General features: G+C 36.3%; 2 protein-coding genes across 2 annotated transcripts; one reads left to right on the top strand and one right to left on the bottom strand.

The window, feature by feature from the left end:
* Positions 1-4647: 4647 nt before the first annotated feature.
* Positions 4648-7354, top strand: LOC114761940 (cation/H(+) antiporter 15-like). Its single transcript, XM_028951389.1, has 3 exons — positions 4648-4848; positions 4959-5972; positions 6104-7354. The coding sequence occupies exons 1-3, from the start codon at positions 4648-4650 to the stop codon at positions 7352-7354; spliced, it is 2466 nt and encodes an 821-aa protein (XP_028807222.1).
* Positions 7355-16478: 9124 nt separating this feature from the next.
* On the bottom strand, positions 16479-17559 carry LOC114761951 (uncharacterized). Its single transcript, XM_028951399.1, has one exon. It carries the CDS (start codon positions 17475-17477, stop codon positions 16722-16724), a length of 756 nt encoding a protein of 251 aa, XP_028807232.1. The 5' UTR covers positions 17478-17559; the 3' UTR covers positions 16479-16721.
* Between the last annotated feature and the right edge of the window lie 3469 nt (positions 17560-21028).

Here is a 21028-nt window from a genome sequence, read left to right as displayed (position 1 = left end):
AACTAAAATAATCCAATCATATTCACTGGGCCTCCGAGGCCGCCGGCCCGGGTAACACATACATCAAAATCAGCCCATCAAAATAGTTTTTCCACCAAGTAAAACATAATCCATAAAGCAATAGCAATGGCCTCCGGCCAACCAAAATAGGGAGATACATTCTATTCAATTTACAACAAGGCCGGGAAATCAAAGATACCAAAAAGCGGTCCTAAATGTGGCAATATAACTACTACTCATACATATACAAATGCTAGAGGCCTAAAGCTAACCCAGCTCAAGCCTCTGCATCTCTTCCCGAAGGTGCTCACCTAGAACCTTCTCCTGAAAACATTGTAAACCACGGGGTGAGACAACGTCCCAGTAACCAACCCTTCCAATACTAGGTACTACTAAATAGGTGCTCGTGAGGTGTCAAGTGGGGCAATTCACAAATAATACATAATGATAGCCACAACAATTTATGCAAGTGAAATGATGCAATCCCATCAACCAAATCCCTCACTTTGGGGGATTTTCAGGAGCCGAACCCGGCCTATCCCTCACTATGGGGGACGTAAGGAGCCATAAAGGCCTATCCCTCACTCTGGGGGACGTAATGAGCCCGAAGGCCTATCCCTCACTATGAGGGACGTAAAGAGCCAACCATCATGCATTAATGGAGGCCTTACCACGTGGTAGTAACAGACAAAACTCTCACCAAATTCCCAATTAATGCATCATGCTCAAATCATAATCAAGAGTAATAATCATTTCATAATTAACCCCATTCAGTGGCATATCTTTCACAATTCCACAATTTCATTCATCATAAGTCCAAACCCCACAAGACGGTTTTCCATTTTTATATACAACATATAGTTCGAACACAATTACTAATTGGAGCACAAAACACAAATCTACTCACAATACCACAGAAGCAAGTACTAAGGATTGGAAAGTGGTTACCTCTCGCCTGAGCAAGGAATAACAATCAACAAAGTGGCCCCGCGCACCACCAAGACTCACAACCGGTCTACACAAGCACACAAACACACAACCAACATATATTAGCATTCAAACTAATAATGTGGCCAAAACAACACTTGGGGACACAAAATTCCTATCTCCCATCAAAACTCTACCCAACTCAAGGGGTATAACTATCAAAACAACACTCCAAAGTCCTCAAAGTCAATTAAAACATCAAGTCTCCTTCCAAGCATCAATTATAGTTCAAACATCAAGGGCCCACTATAGGAATTCAACCTCCAACAACCCATTTGAGCAATTAAGGTCCCAACAACAACAAATCTAAACCGATTAAACATCCAATTAACCCTCCTTAACATAACCCAATTCACAAAACTCAAAAATCAATCTCTACATTATCATCCTCAATCCCAAATCATCCAATTCCATAAACCCTAACTCCAAAACTCAAGATTCTTTAAATCCAAGGAAACTACACTGATTAAATACTTAAACTAACCCAATGCAATCAATTAAACCCAAAACAATCGGTCAAAAACCTCAGTTCAATCACAACTTAGAAAATCTAGGGTTTCACCAAAAATTCTCAGAAATTTCCAAGAAATTCCAGAAAGAAAGAAGATTAGAGGTTAAAATCACTTACTTGAGGTAATGGATCCTTAGAAATGCCTTTCTCAAGCCTCCTCCACGAAACCCTAGCAGAGCTTCTCTCTCCTCCTTCCGATTTTCCAATTTTCGCACATCTGAACCCTCCAGTGATTATATAGAATCGCGACCTTTCGCCGCGGCGAACTAATCCCGAGAGGGATTACTCGCCTGAAAAACCGACTTCGCCGCGGCGAACTCCAAACTTCGCCGCGGCGAAAGCTTCCCGAGAGGAAACTCTCACTCGCCCAGAAGAACTTCGCTGCGGCGTGCCCTTACTTTCGCCGCGGCGAAACCTTCCCGAAAGGGAAGCCTCGCTCACCAAAACAACTTCGCCGCGGCGTCCCCAAGACTTCGCCGCGGCCAAACCTTCCCGAGAAGACAAACCTCAAATCCAACCCAAACACCAAGATCAAGATTAAATCACTAATCTATCCTCAAAATCAACCCAAAAGAGGCTATTAAAACCCGATAAGACTTAGGATGTTACAGTCACTTTCACTATAAAAGTTGTAAATCATATTATGTGTTTTGTTAAATTCAGCGTGAAATTTTATTGGTGGTGAAAAGTAAGTTACTCATTCCCCAAAAATATGTTGCAAAACCTACTAACAAAGCGATCACTTTTACTACAAAAACTGTAAATCCCAGTATATGTTTTGTAAAATTCAATGTGAAATTTTATTGGTTTTTAGAAACAAGTTGTCTATCCCTTGAAAACAGGTTGCAAAAGCCATTTAAGAAGTGGTCATTTTCACTATAAAAGTTGTAAATCTCACTGTGTGTTTTGTAAAATTCAGCGTGAAATTTTATTGATTTTTAGAAACAAGTTGCTCATCCCCTGAAAAGAGGTTGCAAAACCCATTTAAGAAGTGGTCATTTTCACTACAAAAGTTATAAATCTCACTATATGTTTTGTAAAATTCAGCATGGAGTTTTATTGGTTTTTAGAAACAAGTTGCCAATCCCTTGAAAACATGTTGCAAAACCCATTGAAGAAGTGATCATTTTCATTAGAAAAGTTATAAATCTCACTATGTGTTTTGTCAAATTTAGCGTGAAATTTTATTAGTTTTTAGAAACAAGTTGCCCATCTCCTAAAAACAAGTTACAAAACCTATTGAATAAGTGGTCATTTTCACTACGGAAGTGGTAAATCCCAATATATGTTTTGTCAAATTTAGCGTGGAATTTTATTAGTTTTTACAAACAAGTTGTTTATCTCTTGAAAACAGGTTGTAAAACCCATTAACAAAGTGGTCACTTTCACTACGAAAGTTGTAAATCACAATATGTGTTTTGTAAAATTCAGAACAAATGGTTTAATAGTACTAGAAAACCAAACAGCTTCACATTCTCTGAAAATGGTTTTATGCGAAGAACAGAGACAGAACTAAAAAGAGGAATGCTAGGCAATAACATTTTAAGTTGTGAGGACCCATCGAAAATGCTCTATGAAGAATAATATTTAAGCTTCCTATTTGTTTATCACAGTTGATGTTACTTCAGTGACCTCTTTGACGGTGATAATCTCAAGGAGTACAAGTTCTTTCAGACAGAGCAATGTATTAACTTTCATAATTAACTACATGTATAATAAAATCTACCATTCACATAATGGGATTTACCAAAAACCAGCAGGCATATGACAGCAGTTACATTACGTAATTGCTTGCCACTATTTTCTAATTTCTGCTTCTTCATTCACCAAACACTGAATATAAACCCTCAAATGCAATAATCCTGTTCTTATTTCACCATGAAGCAGCCACAAAAATGAATAATCCAAATCTCGTTATCAACTTCTACTCACTCACCTAGTCCTACAAGTTCACTCCCTCTCTTATTACAAATTCTCTTTCCCACAACCAAAACCCACCAAATCAACAATGTCTACAGAATAGTGATGCGGAGGAGTAAGATAATAGCATTTCCAATATTCTTTTTTCCTTCTTTCCATGTTTCATCAACGTCTTTCTCTGTTTGCTTTCTTCTCACTTTCAGACAGGACAATTCGATCATTAGGCCAAAAATCTAAATTCCAAATTAGTACCCAGTGCCCTATTTGTCATTTTGCCTATTCAGGTGCCTTATTTGTCTTTTTGAAATTCACATGGTATTTTGCTGTTATTTTCCCTTAAAATTATTATTTTTCCTGTTTTAAAATTATATGTACGTACTACTCCTTTTCTTTTCTATAAACCATATATGTGCTTTTCTTACAATAACATGTTTTATACTTTCTATTTTAAAGTAGTAACTCTCTCTTAAACTAAATTTATGATTCGCAGTTGAAGGATATTATAATAAAATAAAGAAAAAATCTTTAAAAAATGACTATTGAAATAAAAATTATTACAAAAATATGTTGTCATTTATTTTTTAAGTGTAGTAATTTTTTTTATAAGTATAGTAATCAATATTGATTTAAAATTTTAAAATTTTGAAATTTTTGTTTTAAATTTTTAAAAATTTTAATTAAATACAAGGACGGAATATGCCTTTCTATGTGAAATATTAAAGACAGGCAGATATTAGATATACACAGTTTTTTCTCAATGAGCTGGATAAACACTACAACATTACACCTGCCCATGTTTTTTTTGGGGGGGGTTGTCTATGTGAAATATTGCATCTGTGATTAGTTACAACGGTGGACTGATAACTAACCCAGCTAGAAATTTCTATTTGTTGTCGCAGAGGCAAGCAAAATGAAAAATCTCTCGTTCTTAGTAGGCGGAAGGGATCAAAACCGATTCAACCAGGTATTTGTTGATAACTTATTTTCTTGAGGTGGAAAGAGGATAAAATATAGCAACATAACTCAGGGGACACAATTAACAACCACTCATTAAGTAAATGCCAACATGATTAGATCAGACATATTTTTGTTGCAACAAACTACTTTTCTCCTCTATTTATTATTCGCCGACATTATATGATCATAAACGTAGTCTGGGTATTAGTCACGAATGTTCGTCCATTGAATTTGTCTCACAGAGGTTGTAACCGGCACAAGCAAAAACCTTAATGGCGGCCTCGAACCGAAGCCCCGCCGCCTGCTACACTGTGGAAGCAAGGAATCCCAATGAGATATGGAAAGCTGATGCCGTCATTGACAATCACACCCCGGTTCTGGCTATCCAAATCTCCTTCTGCATCTTCATTACTAACCTTTTCTACGCCATCCTTAGACCCCTTCGTCAACCTCGTATTGTCGCCGAGATTCTTGTGCGTGATGCATGCGTTAATTTTATGAACAAAGAAATGTATTTTATTTCATTGTCGTCCTTGTTTGTTTTGTTGGTGATGCTGATGCGTGTAAATTTATGGGCATGCAGGCTGGGTTGGCTCTGAGCCTTCTGGTTGCGGTGAATGACAATTTAGTGGACATATTTTTGCCTGCCAAAGGAATTCTAAATTTTGAAACATACGCAAATTTGGGGATCATGGGCTACGCCTTCATTAGTGGATTGGAAATGAATTTCGATACCATCTTACAAGTGGGAAAGAATGACACAGGTATTGCCCTTCTCGGTATCATCATTCCGATGGCAATGGGAATGGGCTTCTTTGCTGTGATACAGCGAGTTTACGAAAAGCCTCTTGAAGAAAATAACGGCATATATGTAGGAAAAGAATACCTATTTTGGTGTTTAGCTTTGCCTGTCACGAGTTTTCCTCTGCTTGCTCGAACCCTCACTGATCTCAAGCTTCTTTATACCAGGCTAGGCAAGGCTACCCTAAGAGCAGCCGTGTTTAGCGACACTTATGGTTGGGTTCTTTTTATAGCATTAATTCCATTTTCCAGCGACAGTGCAGTGGGAGCAATCTTGTCGGTGTTGGGTACAGTGATGTTCATCCTTTTCTGCATCTTCGTGCTGCGTCCTCTCATTACAAAATACATTGATCAAAACGCCTACCGCCAGGATACGACGCAGAATAATTCTCCGTTGGCTTTTCTGATCATGGGCGCTTTTGTTTGCTCATATATTACAGATTTGCTCGGCACACACGCCATCGTTGGGTCATTCGTGTATGGACTAATCTTACCTCATGGCAAATTCTCTGACTCGGTGATGGGAATGATAGACAAGTTTACTTCTGGAGCCATATCGCCCCTCTTCTTCTTCAGTGTCGGCTTGACCATGAACTTGACGGTACTTGCACATCAGAAATACTGGCCCTTGATGGTCTTATTTATCCTATTGTTGTCCACTCTAAAAGTTCTAAGCACTTTCATTGCCACCTTCTTCTTTAAATTACCCACCCGAGACAGTATGGGTATGGGACTGCTTCTCAACTCCAAAGGGGCCTTAGCTCTGATAATACTAAACATAGCTTTTGCCAGAAAGGTACGTACATATATACGTGTGTTTTTATTAATCCGTAGGTTAATATTCACAATTGTTAGATACCAAATTAGCTTGCCAGCTCCACTAACCAAATATATGTAACTAATCGACTGTGGTGTATGGACGTGCAGGTTTTGTCTGTGGTGCCCTTTACCATTATGGCGTGCGCGGTTATACTGATGACTATCATGGCGCCTCTTTGCGTTAACTCCATATACAAACCAAGAAAAAGATTCGAGAATTTCAGGCTAAGGACTATCGAAATGCTAAGGAATAACGCGGAGCTTCGAATTCTAAGCTGCGTCCACAATGTTCACCAAGCTACTTGCATGGTCAACCTCCTTAAAGCGTTCAATGCGAACAGAATTTCTCCTTTGCGTGTGTTTGGAGTCCACCTCATTGAACACACTGGAGGTGCAGCTGCGGCCACTGCTCTTTTGGCCAATCACATGGAGCAACCAATCCATTCTAAATCACAAGAGTTAACACTTTCACAGCCAAATTTACAGAACATTGCCAATATCTTCAACACCCTCCGAGAGGAAGATAACACTATCAGAGTCGATAACCTGCATGCCGTGTCTGCTTATGACACCATTTACAAGGATATACACAGCGTTGCGGAGCAAAACCGAACAGCCATGATTCTCCTTCCTTTTCATAGACAACTTGATGGGGTATCAGGTGGTTTAGCAGAGACAACAAACGAAACATACAGAAACATAAATCTCAAGGTTATGCAGGATGCCCCTTGTTCTGTGGCACTCCTTGTCGATCGTGGTCTTGGATTGGTGTCTAAAACCAACTTACACGTAGTGATGCTCTTTGTTGGAGGACCTGATGATCGTGAAGCCTTGGCCGTTGCTTGGAGAATGATTGGGACTGCGAATCCAGCGATCACACTGTCCGTGGTGAGGATTGTTCTGGCTGGTGAAGCTGCAGAGGCGGACATATCAACTAGTGATGATACTAAGCGGCCTTCATCAACAAGAGTGGATGATGATGAGAGGCAACAAGTTTTGGATGAAGAGTATATAGATTCATTCAGATTCAAGGCAATTTATAACAACGATTCTATAACATACTCAGAGGAGGAAGTGCACAATGGCGAGGAGTTAATTGCACTGCTGCAAGAGCTGGACAAAGATGGGGGTGATCTTTACATAGTTGGGCAAGGGAATGGGAGGAACACAATAGTATCTTCGAGTTTCATGGAATGGTGTGACAACGTAGAACTTGGAGTTATTGGGGACATAATTGCCTCTCTTGGTTCAAGTTCCTCATTACTTGTTGTGAAGCAATTCGGATACGAAGAAATGGAGTTGGGGAGGCAAAATCAACATCCCAGATTGACCAGTGTGTCTGAGATGGATATTTTATAAGCATGTTATTAATCAACTCATGAGGTAGACCAATCAAATTAGTGTATTTGAGATGGATATTTTATAAGCATGTTATTATCCAGCTCATGTAAACCAGTCAGACGAGTGTGTCTCGGATGGATATTTTATAAGCATATTATTATCCAACTCATGTAGACCAGTCAGACTAGTGAATCAGCTGTAAATTAGTCTCCTGACTGTTCTAGGAAAAAAATTTTGAAGAGGCCTATCAATCGAGTTGCATTTTTTATTTTGCTTCCCCTCCTAACTAAGTTTTAAGTGATGTCATTTTGAGGTTTAAAAAATAGCAGTCTGTTCAATTTGTGCTCAGAAATTGTGTGTTGTTTAATTATATGTAGTTTATACATAAATATTTTGTTTACTTATAGACCAATGCTTTTTCTAATTCATTTGGATATTACTTTTTCAAGGTTATGTATAATTAACATTTTCATATTTTAAATAAATTAAAAATGATATTTCAAAAAATTAAATTATTCCTATTTAAAGACAATAATTTAGATATCAGACATCTGAACTAAAGGCCTTTTGACTTCGCCCTAATAGTAAATTTACTAGCACGCCCTTAATTATAGCAAAACAACAAATCTCACTTGCAAATTATTACAAAGTTACAAATCAAATCAAGGAATATGAGTATCTAACTACTAGAAGTCATGAAAGCTATTTATCTTCTTTTTATGAATAAACAAATTTTACTTGCAAAATAGTAGTGACAAAGCTACAAATAGGAAAATATGGATATCAAACCACGAAAATGTCATTATATTTTTAACAAGTAACATTCTTCCTTTTCTTTTATAAAAATACGAATTTCACATACAAAAAATTAACAGTTACAAAATTGAAGAGTAAGAAATAAGAGTATTAAGCTATTAAAAATGCCTTTTGTCCTTATTTTCATATTTCAATTCTTTTATTTCTAATACTGAATTAATTCAATATTTTGACCCTTAAATGTAACTCCCTTACTTTGTGTGCGTGTGTGTAAAATGCTTTTATTACAAACATGTCCCCTTTTTGGTAATATGTCCCGAAGGTCAAATGCTAAACCCAATGCCAAATTAGCTCAAAGCCCACAGCAAGTACACACCATTGGGCCTGAGTCTAGTCCAAAACGTTTGTATGTCCCTGTACATGGCTGAAACCATCCTACAAAAATACCCACCAAAGGGCCCTGCTCCATTTACGATCCTATCCCCGTTACCTGAAAAGAGTTTTTCTTGTGTTTAACACAAAACATATAATACTTTTCCTTTTTATTGAAGCTATTTGAACATTTTATTTCTAGGGAATCACTATCCTTTAAAAAAAAATTTCTAAAATTTATTATCCATTGGTTTTGTTGCAGATTTTTATTGAAATAGTATATATGCAATTTAAACACATGACTTTTATATGATTTAAATTATAGAATTTACCGCAGAACATTATTCTTAAACCATCATTGATGCAAGTTATTTTTCCTTTTCCTTACAGTGAATAAAACACGTGTATAGTTTAGATTATTGATAGAAAGTGTTTTAAGTTGAAAAGGTCAGATTAAAGAGAAAAGGAAAAATCTGTGACTCTGTGTTATTAACAGAGGGCGTTTTAAGTTAAAAAGGTGAGATTAAAGAGGAAAGAAGGCCATGAATTATTTACTTAAAATTTAAATAATTTTTTCTCAAATTTCATAGAAAGATAATTTGATGACAGCATTGTATATATCATACCATAAAGCAATCTAATTTAATTTTACTCGTGCATTCAAACAGTGCTCACATATTTTATGTATTTTGGGTCCTTGAAAGTTGAAACTATGACAGTCAATATACAGAGAAATTGAGCCACGTATGAATCACCCGCATTAATTTAAACAATAAATTGAAAAGAGATAAATTTTTATACGAGTCTATAGTATTATCATACCATATCATATTCAAACATAACCGGGTATAATGTGGGGTACCCAGCTACCTCCCTAAATATGACTTTTTTTTTTGGGGGGGTCTCCTCGACCTTTATTTTCCTTTTACTTGCCCCAGCTAGAGTGGGTGGAAATGAAATAGATTTTATTATTGTTGTAAATCGCAGAAAGAAACTTTCCACTTAGCGTGAATGATGAATCGAAACTGATGGAGGGTAAACAAAATGAACGTCATTATCCAAAGAAATTAGGTAAGATTGGAATTATATATAGAGGGGCAAGAACATGGTGAATGGTAGTGAAATGAAAAGCAGGAAAGGTGGAAATAATGTAAAAAGTAGAAAAGGAGTGAGCAATTATTGAGAATAAGAAAATGGAATGAAGAGGCGAAAAGAATAGAAAAATAATAATGGCAGTAATGTTCACCATAGAGGCAACAAACAAACATGCTTGTTTGATTATGGATATCTACATATATATCTTCAACCTCTCACCTTTTGTCTGTTGTTGTATTCTGAAAGCCATAAACTTGGATAGATAAACCCACAGGCCCCACCTTACGGCACCACCCTCTCATTAAAGCCTAAACCCTAACGAGCATTCAATGCTGCACTATATACATATCATCCAAACTTGTCATAAAGCCTAAAGTAGTTCAGTTTCCCTTTATCAATATTCACACTCACGCACTCACTCTATAATTCATATGCACCTAATGAATTGTTGTTTCCCAGCAGCATGAAGCTCATGACCAGCTTATATACAGCATTTCATTAATGTCTTTATAATCAATGAAATGAGCTTCTATAATGTAATAATGTTTCTGAGGAAGAGAAAAAGGCAAATTTTGCACACAACAATTTGAAACTAACAATAACTTGCCTTATTTCCAAAATCATCTTCCATACCCACTAAAGTTATGGCCTTGACTCTTAATTTTATAAAAAGGGTATTTTAACGGTGCTTAATAGAAATTTTACTTATAAATATTTCTTGTTGATTATGGATCATGAAGTATCATTTTCTGCATTATTTTCTTTCTTTGGTCAAATATTGATCGCAAGAGGTGACAGTTGATTTGAAGGGTCAAAGACCAGAACGTGCAATTACGTGTGAATCACTTTGAATCTGCAGGTAAGGGGTCAGTAAGCAAATTTATAATACCCGTATCTCACACACATGGACTCATAAAATTGATTTAATTCAGCTGGGAAATTATTTAATTTGTAGTATCGTACAACACGTAACATAACCTGAGACAGAAAGAGTTGATCCCAAAATGTCAAAATGAAGAATCCAAGATCTATAGTTGAATACGGATGGATCAATGTGGTGTGATTTTGCTCTCTCACAGCTTGAAGGGGCCTTTTCTTACTTGTTCAATCCTATTTTGTGATAGACGCCTAGCTGTCTGTGCACATGCCAGTCTTTCCTCTTCGGTCTATCAAATTTGAATTGAATTTCTTTACCTTTTTAGGTTACCCTTTACCTGTAGTCTCCCCATTTCATATCCTTTTCCTCAAGACAAACAAACAAACATTGGGACTCAACACTGTGACTCACAATCATGTCCCAATGCTTCCCATTACAGGAGGGTCCACTTTCCCTCTGTATTGTCCTGTACCCTCCCCTGTTTTTAGTTCTCCATCTCTCTGCCTTACATAAGATCATTTCCTCTCATCAGTTTATTTGGGTTTATCAAGTACTCTCTTCAACGCTTACATATTCTTACAATTTTGGGTAATTTCCATAGGATCTCCATATACTTGTAATGTAATATCCTTAGACTCACATCAACCATTTTCCCGGCTCAATCAAAAACCCTATCGTTTAAGTCAAGGACATGTACTTGGAGATGATAATGCGTGTGGGTGTCGATGGATGGAGAATCTATAATTTGATTGTACTTTTGTTTGATTGTTGGAACATAATCATGACACGGTCTTGTTTTTATGTAGTTTATTAAGAGAAGTGGGTTTGGAGTGTGGATATTTTGTAATACGACGGGTCCCTCTTCGGCGTAGGCATGCAAGAGCTACTAAAAGTTTTTGTGGACTTGTGTGGAAAAAGGCCTCTCAACGCCCAAAGTTACTGGCTCCATTATTAATCTTCTCAAACTTAAGCGCCTTGATTCCCAGTTTATGGCAAGCAACCGTACGTCAATATCATTGAGAATGGCATCAATCAATACTCCCTCCCTTTCAAATTAATTATACTAATTCGAGATTATGTATAATTTACTATAAAAAAATTGATGATTTAGTGCCTGTTAGCCCCCACTAAACAAAAAAATCGCAACGTGCCAAGACATTAGGCGTCGAGAGGGGAAATGAATGGGGAAGAAATAGGCTCGTGAAGTCAGGAAACATACCTTTATGTAAAATAAAATGTCAGGATGAGAAGAAAACTGACCACTGAGACGGGGATTAGAAAGTAGAAGTGGAAGCAATGATGAGTAGAGATGAAAAGGAGAAGGAAAAGAAGGGCTTTTTTGGGAAGACGGAAAGGTTTGGGATATGCATAAGTATATAATTAAACGCAGGATTAGGAATGAAGATTATGGGGTAGCATAATGAGTGGGACAAAAAGTAAAGTTTGATTTTTTTGGGGGGGGGGGGGGAAGAGAAAGGAGAGGGGTCATTTTGGTTTGACAATGATGATCACATAATTTTACAATGATTGGTGCTTAATTATCCACCGGAGAAGCCTTTTGCCGACGAAAAAGCAGCCCATGGGGACCTCTTGACATTTCCATCTGATGGCCGTGAGCAAAACTAGGCCTCATTCCCTATATCATCAATAATTTCACTACTAAATAATTCAATGCACACCCTCTCATCCACAATGCAAAAAATTTCTAGAAGAATGATTGGCTCAAAAATATAAGTCACTTTAAAAATAATTAATATTTATTTATTAATTTTATTTCTATAATTAATGTTTAAATTTAATTCCTTGTATTTCTCTCTCTCTCTCTTCCACTACAACCTTATTTAACATGAGTGAAGTTGAAAAAAAGTTTAATTGAGAACAAATTTAATAAGTTATCTACTATTTTTTGAGATTGATGAATTTATTAAAGTAACTTATAATATTATGAACATGAAAGAGTATAATACCACTCTCCAAATTAACTTTAAAATTAAGTTCAAATTAGAGTAAGTATGTAATAACCGAAGAAGTATACGGGCAACATGCTTTTGTTTTTTAATTAACTAAACCAAATATTTTTCCCCACATGATCCATAAAAATTACAAATAGGATTAAAGGATAAAAACCTTAGTGCAACTTTTGTGCCAAGTGAAAAGATACAACAATATTAAAAAAATAAAAAAGTATATAAATATTTTATGAAGCTGATCCACGATAGTCACATTATCCATAAATTATGAATCATATAATTTATTATAAATTTAATATTTACAATATTTATATCTCTTATCTTTGTTGTTATAAATTTGTTTTTCATGGAGCGTAACATTATAACCATACTTTCTTGGGGAAATTTCACTGTAGGACCGCAGAAGGCAAATAATTTCAAAGAGCCCCCAAAACTTTCTGAAACCTCACTGCAGGACCAAGGGACCAATCTGATATTAATTTTTAGAGTGAGATTACAATAATACCCCTCCCTTTTTATTTTATTAAAAAATAAATATTTACCGGAGTTACTGTTCCGGCCATCGGAGGTCGGAGGTCCGGCCACCGGTGCTCAGGTGGCCGCCGTCGGGGTCCGGTCACCGGTGGTCGGAACAGTAACTCCGACGGGACCTCCGGTGGCCGGAGTTTTTTTGTTTAAAACAAAGTGGCCAAGGAAGGGTTTGAACCCAGGACCCCTTGGCATACCAAAAGACTTGTAACCACCAAGCCAAGCAACCCATTCAATCATAAAATGCAAATAAAACTACATATAACAAAATAAACGCAACAGTTCAAATGTAAGTGAACAAGTGAAATTAGACGATTTACAAGTAGAATTCAGAAATTTGCAACAAAAGTTAGGCAATTTACAAATAACATAATAGAAGTCATAACCCAAAATGCAAGTGTTTAAGTGCAAATGAGCAAGTAAAATTTGAAGATTTACAATAAAAGTTTATGGATTTACAACCCAATTTGGTAAACACAAGAGAATTCACAACCCAAAATGTAAGTGTTTGAGTGTAAGTGAGCAAGTGAAATTAAATGATTTACAAGTGGAATTCAGCAATTTACAACAAAAATTAGGCAATTTACAAATAACATAATGCAACTCATAATCCCAAATACAAGTGTTTAAGTGTAAATGAGCAAATAAAATTTGAAGATTTACAACAAAAGTTTATAGATTTACAAGTGAAATTCGACAATTTCACTTGTTCATTTGCACTTAAACACTTGCATTTGGGGTTATGACTTCTATTATGTTATTTGTAAATTGCCTAATTTTTGTTGTAAATTTCTAAATTCCACTTGTAAATCGTCTAATTTCACTTGTTCACTTACACTCAAACACTTACATTTTGGGTTGTGAATTCTCTTGTGTTTACCAAATTTGGGTTGTAAATTCATAAAATTTTATTGTAAATCTTCAAATTTCACTTGCTCATTTGCACTTAAACACTTGCATTTGGGGTTATGACTTCTATTATGTTATTTGTAAATTGCCTAATTTTTGTTGTAAATTTCTAAATTCCACTTGTAAATCGTCTAATTTCACTTGTTCACTTACACTCAAACACTTACATTTTGGGTTGTGAATTCTCTTGTGTTTACCAAATTTGGGTTGTAAATTCATAAAATTTTATTGTAAATCTTCAAATTTCACTTGCTCATTTGCACTTAAACACTTGCATTTGGGGTTATGACTTCTATTATGTTATTTGTAAATTGTCTAATTTTTGTTGTAAATTGCTGAATTACACTTGTAAATCATTTAATTTCACTTGCTCACTTACACTCAAACACTTACATTTTGGGTTGTGAATTCTCTTGTGTTTACCAAATTTGGGTTGTAAATCCATAAACTTTTATTGTAAATCTTCAAATTTTACTTGCTCATTTGCACTTAAACACTTGCATTTTGGGTTATGACTTCTATTATGTTATTTGTAAATTGCCTAACTTTTGTTGCAAATTTCTGAATTCTACTTGTAAATCGTCTAATTTCACTTGTTCACTTACATTTGAACTGTTGCGTTTATTTTGTTATATGTAGTTTTATTTGCATTTTATGATTGAATGGGTTGCTTGGCTTGGTGGTTACAAGTCTTTTGGTATGCCAAGGGGTCCTGGGTTCAAACCCTTCCTTGGCCACTTTGTTTTAAACAAAAAAACTCCGGCCACCGGAGGTCCCGTCGGAGTTACTGTTCCGGCCACCGGTGACCGGACCCCGACGGCAGCTACCTGAGCACCGGTGGCCGGACCTCCGACCTCCGATGGCCGGAACAGTAACTCCGGTAAATATTTATTTTTTAATAAAATAAAAAGGGAGGGGTATTATTGTAATCTCACTCTAAAAATTAATATCAGATTGGTCCCTTGGTCCTGCAGTGAGGTTTCAGAAAGTTTTGGGGGCTCTTTGAAATTATTTGCCTTCTGCGGTCCTACAGTGAAATTTCCCCTATTAAATATGAAGGAGTCTAATGATATTTTTGAAATGAAAAGAAAGACGAATTAATATATTTTGGTAGGGAGGTGAAAGAAGAGGGAGAGCAATGGTTGCTTTTTATGTAACTTTCTGTTGATATATTTTAGTAAGTATTCATCAATTGTTTTAGGATGCATGAAAACTTCTAAAATGTAGTTAGAGTAACAATACCATCATTTAATCAAATTGGGAGGCATAATGGCATATGTGCAATAATATCCTGGGCTAATAGTTGGAGAATTTGTGTTTCTCAAATATCTCACGGACTGTACTTTACATTCCATTAATCCCCTCTTACAAATTCTTCCATGCAATATGATCCCAAGTGTTCGTTTTATTCTAGGCAGAGAGCGCATCTTCAATTATTGACTTATGCCTTCCAACACATTCATCCATGTCACTAAATCTTCCATTAACTAATACTCCCCTAGTTCTATTTATAGGACGGAGAGAAAATATATTTTTTTGTCCTATTTATAGGGCACCGAGAAAAATTTATTGTATGGATATACAATTTCACTCTTCATTTATTATTGTGGTGACTTTGTTTATATGAGGTATAATGTATATTAAATAGGGATAAAATTGAAAAGTCATTAAATTTTAAATGAAAGTTAATAAAGTTTAAGGTTTTTTTTTGTCTGTGGAAAATATACTGAAAGTGCTTTATAAATAGGATCAGAGGAGTATTTATCATTCTCCCTATAATGGTCATGTTGCTAAGCCTCACCTTCGCTAACCTCACTAAATCTTCCCTTACTAATAAAACTCGTGATATTATGTATAGGTAATATTGGAGTATTGTAATTTTTTGTGTAAGTTTATAAAAGAAAACAAAAATAAAGAAGAGCATATTATACGTACTTTTGGTTTAACTTTTCTGCACAACCCCTTTTTTTCGTGTTTTTCTATATTGTCGAAATTAACTCTATAATAATTAGACACCAGAGGCAGCAGAAACCAGTAGCCTCCTCGTGATCCCTCCATAAGTGCTGCGCATATATAAGATTCAAAATGTGGGCTGCAGGGCGAGGGAAAATTTTCCCTCCCTTACTAACCAAGCTTTTGCCAGAATTGGGATCACTTCCATCCTCACCATTAATGCGCATATTTAGAAGCCTTTTTATTTACAGAAAAATTAATATAAATTTAAGAGAAAAATGATAAAAATATTATCTTCACATGCTTAATAGATATGCTTTCCGATGCCACTTGAATCAAACGGAGCAACAGCCATTCACGTCGTATGTGGAATACAATTCTATTCCATTACTTTTTTATTCCCTGCATATAATCGAACCTGGAAACAAGTCTCAGACTTAGTTCCCTCTTAATAGCAACAATAATCCAAAGAGAAATTAAAGTATGCCGGCATCGATTCCAGTTCTTTTAGTTTGTTATTAATTAATTGATCAACCAAACCACCTGTCCCTCGGAACATATTCCTCGTAGAAATGGATGGTTCTGTGACTCGTTTTCGATTAGCATGCGTCAATTGGTCGTACTCACACACTTTAGCAAATAAAAACTTGGCGGATGTGAAGATATCGTTTCAGGAACAGAATACAGAAAACGGGCATTGTTAAGAATATTTAATTTCGGTATTCAATTAGATCGAGAAATTAACAGTGTACGATGCAGTGGGGATAGGTGGAAGGCATTAAGATGGAGGAGTAATTGTCTGTCTTACCCCAGGAAAAGAGTGAAAGGGAAAAGGAAAGCAAGTACACCAGATATCTAGATTTCGAACTCTTCATTCTCATTCTCAGTTTCTAGTTTCTATCACTAATTAATTGTAGGCACCCATTTAGCTCTGGTTCTGAATAACAATGGCCAGCGATTCTTCCCTCAGAAATCTCATTTGCTTGGCAATGAATGCCTCTATGGTGCGCTGGAACTCTTCATTGCTCAGGTTATCCTGAGGATACATACTCTCCCGCCCATTTTCCATGTGCTTCTTCTCCGTCTCCGATCGCCGGAGTTTCTGTTGCGTCCGCTCCGGACACTCTTCCTTCAACTTTTCCGACTGAGTCCTCCGGTACACTTTGGCAAAATCAGAATCTAGCCCGGCTTTCGAATCCGTGTCCTTAATGGCGACGGTGTCAGCTTTATCCTGAGACGTACGATCCGTGGAATTGGTCTCGGAGACAATCTCTTTGTCCTGATACACCACCTCCCCTCCCGCGACACGCAAGAGAGGATCAGGATCAGCTTCGGGCGCAGGCGCGGTACGGTGCGCGCTGTTTTTGAGGAGCTCGTGGTAAATTTGGGCGTCGGCATCGGGAGTGGAGCCGGGGCGGGAGGAGCGACCGGATTTAGCGACGAGGGTGGCTATGATGGCGTTGGAGAGGAAGAAGACGAAGAGAGGGCTGGAGAGGAAGAGAGAGAATTGGCGGAGGAGGGAGAGAGCGAAGGGAAGGCGAGGGAGGGTCCAGGAGAGGATGAGCAGAGCGAGGCAGAGTTCGAGAATGCGAAGCGCTTTGGTTAGGGCGGAGAAGAGGTGGTGGGTGGGGATAGGGGTGGCTTTGTGGGGTGGAAGGTTGGGGAAGTTGAAGGAATCCATGGAAGAGAGTAGGATTGCGAAATGGTTTGGAGTGGCAGAGTGGAACACTGTAAAGTAAGGACAGAGTGGGTGTGTGAGAGAGTGGGAGTACTCCAATCCAAAGTCCAGAGACGCCTCAGGGCAGAAGTCCTTCTGCTCTCAGATCCCGCTCTTATTTATAGAACTCCACCTCCGTCTCTCCTCCCTCTTTTCTTCTCACCTCCTTTCAATCATTTGAGTTTGGCTTGATTTACAAGGTTCTACTGGATTATAATCAGATAAAATCATAATTTTCTTGAAAATATATAATAAGCACTTCTTATACACTTTCTGCCCCAAAATCATGCTTATAAATAAATTTCATAAATTTTGTTTTACCTAACACTAATTCAAATACACTTGAAGCATGAGAGTACCAAATTCATATTTTGACCCATTAGTGTATATATATGTATAAGCTTATAATTGGATTGGTTTAAAAAATATTAGCTTCGGTCCTTAATATAAGACCTTGTTTAATTTTTATTTTGGTCCTAAATATAAGACCTCAATCCACTTTATTTTTCATATTTATACAATTTTTCCAAGATAGTCTTTCTACTAATTGTAGTTTTAGCCAACACACTTGATTAGTAAGGATATTATAGGAAATACAACACCTATTTATTACAATAAGCAACTTAACTTATTTTTTTAATCTACTCAAATTAGTTGATTAACTTTTATAATTAAGATCGAAGGTAGTAGTAAATATAAGAAATAAAATGTATTAAGATGATATATTCATGATCAAATTCAATTCCCAACTGAATTTTATATTAGGAACAGGAGATAATAATTTTAGAGGTAAGCTAAACATCCACGTAAGATTGTATGTGACTTTATTTTCTTCCTTTTCTTTTATTTTTTTTAAATGTTTCACCAACTTTTAGATTTTTAGTTGTGTCTGAATTTTATATACACTCCCCTGTCTTATTTGCCCTGCCTGTTTTTTTTCCCCAATAAATAAATAAATGGCATTTTTTGTCTTTAAAGCACAATAAAGGAGAAACCCCAATTTGTTTTATTGTGGAATTAAGAGGTAAGACATGATTGCTGGTTAAAAAAAATTGAAAGATATGATTGCAAGTTAATTACAGACAAAAAAACATTAATACCCCTAAATTTTTCAGATTAAAAAAAAGATAAGAATGAACTTGAAATGGGTTCATTCAAACATTTGTGAATCCTTTTAAGTTTCTAGCATCATTTAAAAATTATTGTGTTGTTATATGTTTTAAAATTTGTGGGTGGTTTCATACTCAGGATATGTAAAGTGTACGGAAAGGTACCAACTCCCCAGTTGCTCTTGCTCGAATGAATATTTAAAAACCAGTGAGCCCTGAATTATTGAACTCTGGGCCTCCTCCCTTGCTGCGACCACGTACCCCGTCTCCTCAGTTGTAACCCCAATTGCTTTTTTAATAAAAAAAAATGTCAAAAATAAGTCCAGATATTTCGATTCAAGCTTGCTGTAATATCCCTCCTAGTGAATAATTTCTTAAGAGATAACGACTATCTAGGAGGCCATCTTTTATATATAGAGTAATATCAACTAGTTTTCACGAGACACACCGATAATATTGCATATGTTGTACGAAACTTTATGGGTGGCAGTTGTTTTTCATGCAATTAATTTTCAAAAAAAAAAATCATTGCATGATTAAAAGAAGGGGGGGTCAAATAACGAGAATTAATTTGAGAGAGAGATAAAAATAATGAGGGAGGTGGGTTATGAATAATTCAACTCCACAGAACCCAAGTACAACTAACAATACACGATTCTGTTGCATTTTATTGAACCCCTCAGAAACAGTACTTTCATCTGCCCCCTTGCACCAGCCCATTCCAACACGCAGCTGAACTCATCATGAAACTAAATCTTGTTCAGTTGTTTTATTTTTGAATTTTAAAAAGAAAGAGATACCAAAAAAATAAAATAAAATAAAATATATTTATATTTATATTAAGTGGAAAAAAATTCAGATATGTAATATGTTAAAACGGGGCAAGGCTCAAATATGAAATAGGAAGCATATATAAGCTCAAGACGGGGATTAATTAGATATGGGTGAAGGGTGATGAGACGCGACGTGGCTTTTCACGTGAGGGGTCCATCTGTCACCGCTCGCCCGCGTGTGTCCGAGCTTTTATGTCACGCCTGGGGGGCCTAGCTTTTTGCATAAACCCCTTATTTTTCTGTGCGGTCTGATATGAAATAAACAAACACAGCATGTGAATTTTAAACGTTGGGATATACAAATGACTTTTTTTTTTTTTTTTTGGGCCAGGCGAGGCGACCCCTACATGTGAATAACATAACATGGTGACTGTTCAGTGTTCACAGTGCTGCCGTTTATTCTTTAGAAATGCCACCCATTGAACCAGCCGGACCTCCCTGGCCGAATCTATATGATCCTCTACCCCAATTTTAGGGCAGCCCTCTCCAGTTGTTCTTGAACAAGCATTAGGAAAAAAAAGAAAAACCACAAGTTTATGTATGTTAGCCTTCATGTTCATGATTTAAGGAATTTTAATTGTAATCGTGACAATGATTTATTTATGGCCCAAGAATCACGACGAAAGAGTGATATCAACCGTACGCGGCCGCACTTGACCTGCCGGTTGCGGCAGCAGGCCGGAAGCTCCTTTTTGTGTTGAAGTACTATAGTAATAATAGAGCAATTATTTTTTTCACGTACATATTTAATTTAATGATCTATCTGTGTCATTTTTTTTATCAATGAGATAAAAAAATTCAACTTATACAGTTGATACCACAGTGATGAATTTATTTCAAATTATTATTTAATAATTATCATATTATAAGACGCGGGCATAGCTCTTCGTTACGCCCTTTATTTCTTCATCTGAGTTTCAATTTTAAGGAAAAAAGGGTACACAAATTAAGAAGACACTATAGTTTGTGTGATGTATAAAAAATAATTTCTTTAATCAGGAGATTAAAAACATAGTGCATATTAAACCATGAAGGGTTGGATAGGCAATTAAATTTTTTTTTTCATAGGAGGTATATTTGAAAATATGCCTTAATTACATATACAAATCCAGATTAATTAAGATTTGCATCTGGAGATAAAAGGAACTGAAAATATGAAGAGACTTGGAGGGTATCAAAATAGAGAAGCAATAGGGAGTTGGGAGTGAATGTTTGACCAAATCAGAAGAAGTAGGAATAGTCCAACACTCCAACATGGCAGAAACCGAGAGACAAAAGACAGTCAATAATGCAGCACCATTGTCCAAGCTCAATCTGGATCCGCTCGTGTTCTTAACTGTATCTGCATGCCTTGTCTTTTTTCCCACTATTTCAGTTTCGTCCCTTGCTTCAATTTAATGACTCACTTTAATCTCCATCCAACTACTAAAACGTTTTATTCACCTCTGTTATCTAAATATTGCATGAATATTTTGCTTCGAAAACAAAATTACATTGTTTGTAACTGACAAAATGAGAATTTTTTTTAATCAAATAAATACAACATTGTGCTAGTACTAATAACATTTAATGA

This window comes from Neltuma alba, unplaced genomic scaffold (genome assembly GCF_004799145.2).
Source record: "Neltuma alba isolate B1F8T4 unplaced genomic scaffold, ASM479914v2 tig00011154_pilon, whole genome shotgun sequence".
NCBI lineage: Eukaryota > Viridiplantae > Streptophyta > Magnoliopsida > Fabales > Fabaceae > Neltuma > Neltuma alba.
The sequence above is the reverse complement of the archived record's forward strand: the minus strand, read 5'-3'. Positions and strand labels throughout refer to the sequence as shown.

Bases quoted from the DNA above. Each gene is read 5' to 3' on its own strand.
- LOC114761940 (XM_028951389.1), top strand. From the start codon at position 4,648: ATGGCGGCCTCGAACCGAAGCCCCGCCGCCTGCTACACTGTGGAAGCA. The intron at 4,849-4,958 runs GTGCGTGATGCA...ATGGGCATGCAG, and splicing joins GTATTGTCGCCGAGATTCTT to GCTGGGTTGGCTCTGAGCCT. The intron at 5,973-6,103 runs GTACGTACATAT...ATGGACGTGCAG, and splicing joins ACATAGCTTTTGCCAGAAAG to GTTTTGTCTGTGGTGCCCTT.
- LOC114761951 (XM_028951399.1), bottom strand. From the start codon at position 17,477: ATGGATTCCTTCAACTTCCCCAACCTTCCACCCCACAAAGCCACCCCT.